General features: G+C 59.5%; 1 protein-coding gene across 1 annotated transcript in view; it reads left to right on the forward strand.

Moving 5' to 3' along the window:
• Nucleotides 1–12: 12 nt before the first annotated feature.
• SELENOO (selenoprotein O) overlaps nucleotides 13–7,868 on the forward strand; it is a 12,641-nt gene continuing 4,785 nt past the window's right edge. Inside the window, exons 1-5 of the mRNA XM_077758055.1 lie at nucleotides 13–195; nucleotides 4,808–5,011; nucleotides 6,366–6,546; nucleotides 7,021–7,151; nucleotides 7,406–7,686. Of these exons, the coding sequence (XP_077614181.1) occupies nucleotides 113–195; nucleotides 4,808–5,011; nucleotides 6,366–6,546; nucleotides 7,021–7,151; nucleotides 7,406–7,686 (880 nt within the window). The 5' untranslated portion in view covers nucleotides 13–112. The remainder of the gene's footprint in view (nucleotides 196–4,807; nucleotides 5,012–6,365; nucleotides 6,547–7,020; nucleotides 7,152–7,405; nucleotides 7,687–7,868) is intronic.

Below are 7,868 nucleotides of genomic sequence, written 5' to 3' on the forward strand. Positions count from 1 at the left end.
CGCGCTCTTCTTCAGCGGCAACGCGCTGCTGCCGGGCGCCGAGCCCGCCGCGCACTGCTACTGTGGCCACCAGTTCGGCCAGTTCGCGGGGCAGCTGGGCGACGGCGCCGCCATGTACCTGGGCGAGGTGTGCACGGCGGCCGGCGAGCGCTGGGAGCTGCAGCTCAAGGGCGCCGGCCCCACGCCCTTCTCCAGGTGGGCCCTTCCCCGGGCGGGTGCCGGGGCCCGCACGCCTTCGGCAGGTGGGATCGGGGGCGGGCGGTGTGCGCGGCCCGTTTCCCTCCCTGGACGTTTGGCCTAGGGACACAACACGGGAGGGGTCCCAGCATCCTGGAGGCGGGGACAGCTGGTGCAAAGGCCCTGAGATCAAAAGGAGAGGACAGGAGGAGGGGCAGTGCCCGCTGAAACGCTGCTGCCAGGTGCCCTCGTCCCCTGTGACGGGCACAGTGAGGGGACCCTGCCGCGTTTGGTGTCGGGGCATCTGGTCACAGAGCACTGGCAGCTGTTCTCGCCCTGCCCTCGTAAACAACACAGGGACTTTGGAATCCGTTCTGTAACACTCCTCCGCCCACGCCCCGCCTGGCCGCCAGCTCAGGGCAGGCAGGGTGACTTGTGAGCAGCCTCACAGACAGCACAGCCTTCCTCTCAGAGCCACTTGGGCAGTCGGCTTGCCTCCAGCGCTGGCGTCCCAGATGCACGGTGTGTGGCCCGGGCCCTGGGCAGGGACAAGACTCCGCAGACCCTTCCCCCAGGGGACGCTCTCCCAAGCACAGGCTTCCAGGCACCTGTGGGCCAGAGCCTGGGTCCAGATCCCAACAGCCCGACCCAGCAGGCGCTCTCACGGCCGTCCTGCCTCTTAGGTACAGACTGTGCTGACCGTCCGTTCTGCCCTTTCCTGGCAAACAGTTCGCGCATTTAGTCCAGTGCTTGTTAAGTGGCTGAAAAAGTTATACCTCAGTTGTCATTTTAGGTTCAGAGAACTCCTGAGGCCGTGTCTCCTCTGCCCACTTCCCTCTGCCCTCCCTCCAGGGACTCAATATGCCCCCCCCCGCCACAGCAGCTCCATCTCTGACCTACAGAACACCTGGTTCTTCCTCGTCCCCCAGCCTCCAGACCTTTCTGTGGGTGAAGGCTGAGCTGAGCCTCGCGCCACCACCGCCAACACCTGCACCTGCTCAGAGCCGCCTGCACCAGGGCCTAATGGAAGTTTCTGCCCGTTGTAATGATGTGAACGCCTCTCACCCTGGGGCCTGCTCAGTCCTCTGAGCACCTTTAAACTTCACGTATCCCTCTTTGGTCATTTATTTTTGCCAATTATAAAGACAGACCTTTTCGTGACTAATATGCCATCGGGACTTGCTTTTTATATTTGAAGACTTGAGTTTTAAGTCCTGTGTTTTTAGACGTGAGGTCTGCTAGCATATTTTTTTTTTAATATTTATTTTTAGAGTGAGTGAGCGAGTGGGAGAGGGGCAAAAGGAGGGAGAGAGAATCCCAAGCAGGCTCCACGCTCAGCGCAGAGCCTGACGTGGGGCTCAGTCCCACAAACTGTGAGGTCACGACCTGAGCCGAAATCAAGGTGGACACTTAACTGAGTCGCCCGGGTGCCCATAGAATATTTTTTCTTTAAAGAAAAGGGGTCATTTAACCTTTATTCAGGTTGGCACCCGCGTACCCCACCCCACCCCTCCATGTGTCCTGTGGTCCCCAGTGTCAGCAAGACTTGAGGCTAACATCCAAAGTGGCTACCAGTGGCTTAAAGCCAGCTGCTGCTGGCTACCCAGGTGTGGGTTTTGGGGGTGGACCGTTGACTTCCTGCCTCTGCCTCCTGTCTGCCATGGGGGTTAGGATTTTAGGACATGCATCTCCTGGCAGGTACAGAAGAGCTTGTCTCAGTTGGGTCCGTCCCAGCAGCTGGGCTGGGAACAGACACGGGTGTACAGGACAAGGGACTGTTGTCATGTGTCCTTAGGCTCTGTGGGGGCAGGACTGCTCTCTGAGGCCCTTTACCCTTGCTGTGTAATCGACTGTTCAGTTCTGACTTTTGCTTTGGGAACCTGCCTTGAGCGAGAATACCGCCTACTTATTTTTACGGCCATTTCTATCAGATTCAGGATTAAACTGGGCTGTGCCAACTTCCTCCTAACATGAAATCTAACCGGGTGAGAAGGAGTCCCAGGGCCAGGGAGGGTGGAGTGACATTTGAAGACCGGTTTCCTTGTCACAACTCCTCACGCAGACTAGAGGGAGGTGAGTGGAATGCAGCTGTGAACTGAGGGTCACACTGGCCAGAGGCCGACACGGGAAGCCCCGGGGTGACTGCCAGGTCTGGTTTCCAGGGGTCACACTCGCAGGAGCCGTACACAAGCAGGGCGAGGCAGGAGTCCTGTGTCTCATAGAGCCCCGAGCGCCATGATCAGAGCAGTACGTGCAGAAAAAGCATTTGCGATAAAATTCAGTAAACTGGGAAGAGAGGAACTTCCTCAAATTGATGAAGAATATGTACAGAAAACCTCCAGCTACCATCTGCTTAGTGATGAGAGCCTGGAAACTCTCCCGCTGAGATCAGAGACCAGGGAAAGTTGCTTCCCCACCACTGCCTTTCAGCATCATACTGGAAGCCCTTGCCAATGCGGTAAGACAAGAGAAGGAAATTAAAGGTGTACAGATGGAGACGGAAGACACGAAACTGCCCCTGTCTGCAGACGAACACCTGTAGACGATCTCAAGGGTGTGACCAAACAAGTGAACCAGGACGCAGTTACAGCTGCAGGGTCTGAAGTTCTACAGAAGTCAGTCTCTTCGCTGTAGACGCAGTGAGCAATTCGAAGTTGAAATTAAAACAGTTCTACTTACATTAGTGCCCCTCAAAATGAAATACTTAGGTATTAACTTAACAAAATATTTACGAGATCTTTATGAGGAAAATCACAAAATTGATAAAAGATATCGAAGAAGAACTAAAGAAGTGGAAAGACATTACATGTCCCTGGACAGGAAGACTCAGGATTGTCAAGAAGTCACTTGTTCCCAGTTTGACTTCAAAGCCAGCACCTCGGGTGCTTTGCAGATACGGGTAGCAGGACTCTGAAGTTCATATGGAGACGCAGCAGACCTAGAATGACGGACGTAACGTGAAGAACAGCAAGACTGGAGGACCGGCACTCGCGGACGTCGAGCCTTTTACTATAAAACTAAAGTCATTAAGAAAACCCCACGTTGGTGAAGGAAGAACTCAGTGGAACAATGGACGGACCCCCTCGGTACAGCCAGCTGATCTTGACAAAGCGGCAAAGATCGTCATTCCAACAAATGGCGCTGGGACACCTGGACACACACACACAACGTGTCTAGGCCCGAACCTGCCACGCTTCACAAAAATAAACTCAGAAGGATCATAAACCTAAATGTAAGATACAAGAGTATAAAACTCCTAGAAGACAAAATAGAAAACGTTCGGTTTGGACATGATTTTTAAGATCTGACACCAAATGCAAGACATGAAAAGTCATTGATAAGATGGGCCCCATTTAAGGTAAAACTTTTTTGCTCTGCAATAGACAAAATTGAGAGTGAAAAGAAAAGCCACAGACTGGGGAAAATATTTGCAAAAGCCACATCTGATAAAGGAGTGTTACCCAAAGGATACAAAGAACACCTTGAATTCAACTATAAGAAAACAAAAACAACCTGATTTTAAAATGGGCCAAAGACCTGGACAGACCAGAACGAAGGATGAGGTACGGAGGGACAGTAAGCGCCTGAAACGATGCTTCACAGTGTGCGTTACCGGGGAAATGCAAAGCCACACAGCGACGAGATCCCACCATGCGCCTGCCGGGGGACCCAGACCCAGGGCACTGACGGCACCGGGCGCCGGGAGGCTCCTCGCTGGTGGGTGCCGGGCCGCGCTGTTGCCCCGTGGCCCAGCGCTGTGTCCACACAAAGCCCTGCGCGCAGAGGTTTGCAGCGGTTTTACTCAGACCTGTCAAAACCTGGAAGCACGCAAGATGTCCTTCAGGAGGTGAATGGACGCGTGGACTGTGGCGCCTCGGGACAGAGGGACCCGCTCTGCGCTGAGAAGCGAGCTCTCCGGCCCGGAGAAGACATGGAGGAGGCCGACGCGAAAGGAGCTGGTCTGCGCTGCGGCTCCGGCCGCGACCCTCCAAGGCAGGCGGGACTCTGGAGACGAGGAAAAGATCACTGGGTGCAGGGGAGGGGAAGGGGTGCAGGCGAGGCGTGAGAATGTTAAGCCAGTCGTGGTCTGTGTGTGGTGCCATAATGATGGACCCACGTCATTACCCCTCCGTCCAAACCCACAGAGTACACAGCACTGGGTGTGGCCCCGCGTTTAAACGTGGACCTTGAGCCTTCACGGCGCGTAGACTTGCGGGGGTAACAATGTCCCACCTGGCGGGGACGCTGACGGCGGAGGAGGCCGTGGGGGCGGCAGGAGGCCTAGGCACCTTCCTGTCGTTGCTGCCGTGAGTCTAGAGCTGCTCTGATGGAGTCGTCATCGTAGTGCAGGCTTGGGGTGACGCGGTTCCGGCCGTCCAAGGCCGTCCACGGGACCCTGAGACCCCCCCTTCCGAGCGGATGCCGTGCGCGTTGCAGGAGGCGTGCTCTCGTACAACAGATGCTTTATAAAAACTGGGCTGCAGGTGCGCAAGTGGGGGTAATGCTTGAGCCGCCGGTGAATGATTTTAAGAAGCCCTTAGAATGCCTTCAGTCCCTCCCACCTGCTGCCTGAAGCCTGGTGTTGGATGGACGCCCGCCTGACGGCACGGTGACCTGTGTTTGATTTCAGACAGGCTGACGGCCGCAAAGTCCTGCGGTCGAGCATCCGAGAGTTCCTGTGCAGCGAAGCCATGTTCCACTTGGGCATCCCCACCACGCGGGCCGGGGCCTGCGTCACGTCCCAGTCCACAGTCGTTCGCGACGTGTTCTATGACGGTAACCCCAGATACGAGAAGTGCACGGTTGTGTTGCGTATAGCTTCCACTTTCCTGAGGTAATGCCGGGGCCCCTCGTGCCGTCTGAACGCTTGCCGTATCAGGCTGTAGGTCTGTGCCTAAACAGCGGGGAGTCTGGTAGACCAAACGCCCCACGGTGACCCCTGCTTGGAACCCATCCCACGGCGGGCCCTAGAACAGCACAGGCGCACCATCCGGGAGGTAGATGCTTTGCACCCACAAGAGGGAGACGCAAGCGTAAAAGGCACTGGGCGTTTTCTGGGCGGGAGCCCCGGCCCACGTGGGGGTCGCTGTGCCTGGCCCACCCACACTCCCTGACCCGGCCCGTTCCCCCCAGGTGACCGGCTGTGTAGCCACAGCGAGGCTGGCATGGGCGGGGCCCCTGAGGCAGCAGTGAAGGGGTCCAGGGGCCTCCGGTAGCCAGAAAAGGGGCTGCCCGAATGTGGGGCTCTGGGAAGGGGCAGGTACAGAGCTGCATACTTGGGAGCTTGTGACAAAGAACTGCATCAAAGTCACCAAGAAAATGGCCTCATTTGTGTCACTCTGAACACAGGGCCACTCCACACAGTTGGCTGTGGCCGTTCTCATGCTCGGTTCATTAACTAGAGTCTGTTCCAGTTCCCGTTTCTGATGCCAGCCTGTTACCCCTTGATGTCACCACACTGTCTGGTATCACACACTCTGTTCTGATCCCCTGAAGTCACACTTGTCAGGACATGGCTGTGGCCTGGTCCCCCCGCCCCCGGAGCCCGGCAGACCCTGTGTGTATCGGGGTAACAGGGCCATTCCCTTGGCGCCTGCGGGCCACCCACGCCTGAAGCAGAGAGCCCCTGACTTTTTCTTTTGTCCCCTGGGGGACAGAGGACCAGGCAGGTCATCAGCCTCGCCCTGGGAGACCCAGGGCTTCTCCCCGCGGTGGCACCGGGCCGCTCTTCACGCGCAGCCGCCCTGAGCCTGGCAGGGGGTCAGGAGGCGTCCCCGGCCCCCGCCCACCAGCTGCCGGGGCTGATGCCAGACCTAAAAACCAAAAATGTCTCCAAAGAGCCTCACCCTCTGGGTGACCCCAACACCCCAGTGGAGAACCAGTGCTGACCCTGCTCGTCACCCCACCGCAGGATGCCTGTCACTGACGTGCTCCTTGACGCAGGGGGGTGGGCACAGAGCCCTCCTCGTGCCTGGAGTCAGCCCTGCGTCCCTGGGCCTCCCGCACGGACTTGACCAGATTCCGGCTGGGTCCGTCTGTGTCACTGGAAGCTGGGCTCTGCTTTTGCGGGGTTTTGTTTTCATCCGGGCGTTTCCCGCTCCGGGCCAGGGTCTGGCGGCCACACCTCTCTTCTCTCCACCGGGGCAGAGTCTTGTTTGACCTGTTACCAACTTGGGTCTTCCCCCCAGGTTCGGATCCTTTGAGATTTTTAAGTCCGCAGATGAGCACACAGGGCGCGAGGGCCCCAGCGTGGGGAGGAATGACATCCGCATACAGATGCTTGACTATGTGATTGGCACGTTTTATCCTGAGATCCAGGCCGCCCACGCCGCCGACAGCGTGCAGAGGAACGCGGCCTTCTTCCGCGAGGTGGGTGCGGCGGCCCGGTCTGCTGGGCTCGTGGGCAGAGGGTCTCACCGGGTGTCCCTGCCCTTCTGTCGGTAGCTCCCCGTCCCCAACCCCGGGGGGCCGCGTGGGCGGCGGATGCGCGGGGGAGGTGTGTGGCCCACTGGGCCGAGGCGGGTAGGTCATCGGCCTCCTTGGCCAGCGGCTCACAGGACAAGACGGGCCCCGGGCACAGCCGCCCGGACCGAGGGCAGGATTTGTCTGCTCGGGTGCTGACTTCCTTGTGTCTGGGCCGTCACCCTCCTGGGCCCAGGTCGGGGCTGTCGAGGTTCCCTGGGGTTTTTGGTTTCTTGGGTAAAAGCCACAGTTAGGCAGGAAGAGGGAGACGGCACCTGCTCGTCCTCCCCCGCGGGTGTCGGTGGGGGGGACGGGCCCTGCGGGAATCGGGGCGGGAAAGGGGCCGGGGCTGGGGGGCAACCCGCGCCTGTCGTGCCGCAGGTCACACGTCGCACAGCCCGGATGGTGGCCGAGTGGCAGTGTGTGGGCTTCTGCCACGGTGTGCTCAACACGGACAACATGAGCATCGTGGGGCTCACCATCGACTACGGGCCCTTCGGCTTCCTGGACAGGTGAGCGGCCCGGGCGCGGCGCGGGGGCCGTGGGGAGAGGCCCGCGGGCGCGCACCTGTTCTCACCGACGTTTTGCTCAGCGGGTAACTGTTGGAAATGCCTGCTTGGAAACGGACCCAAGGGGCCAGGGCGGGAGCGGGCGGTGAGCAGGGGCCCTGGTGGGTTAGGGGTGGGAGAGCAGCAGCCTCACAGGCGTGGCCTCCGGGCCCCCGGGGTCCCGCATCATCCCGAGGCCCCCTCCCCCCGTGTGGCAGGTACGACCCCGACCACGTGTGCAACGCCTCGGACGGCGCCGGGCGCTACGCATACAGCAAGCAGCCCGAAGTGTGCAAATGGAACCTGCAGAAGCTGGCCGAGGCCCTGGAGCCTGAGCTGCCCCGCGAGCTGGGCGAGGCCATCCTGGCTGAGGAGTTCGACGCCGAGTTCCACCGGCACCACCTGCACAAGATGCGCAGGAAGCTGGGCCTGGTGCGCGCCGAGCTGGAGGGCGACGGGGCGCTGGTGGCCAGGCTCCTGGAGACCATGCGCCTGACTGGTGAGCGTGCGCAGGGCGAGTGCGCCACGTGGGGCCGGGCGTCTTCACCGCGGTGAAATGACCGCGCGTAAGGCGAACCACGTTAACCGTAAAGCAGGCGGGTCGGGGCGCCAAGCACGTTCACTGTGCCGCAGCCTCGTCCCCGGCGTCTCCAGGCCTGTGTGAGGAACCAACACACCCTC

This window comes from Crocuta crocuta, unplaced genomic scaffold (genome assembly GCF_008692635.1).
Source record: "Crocuta crocuta isolate KB4526 unplaced genomic scaffold, BGI_CrCroc_1.0 scaffold143, whole genome shotgun sequence".
Taxonomy (NCBI): Eukaryota; Metazoa; Chordata; class Mammalia; order Carnivora; family Hyaenidae; genus Crocuta; species Crocuta crocuta.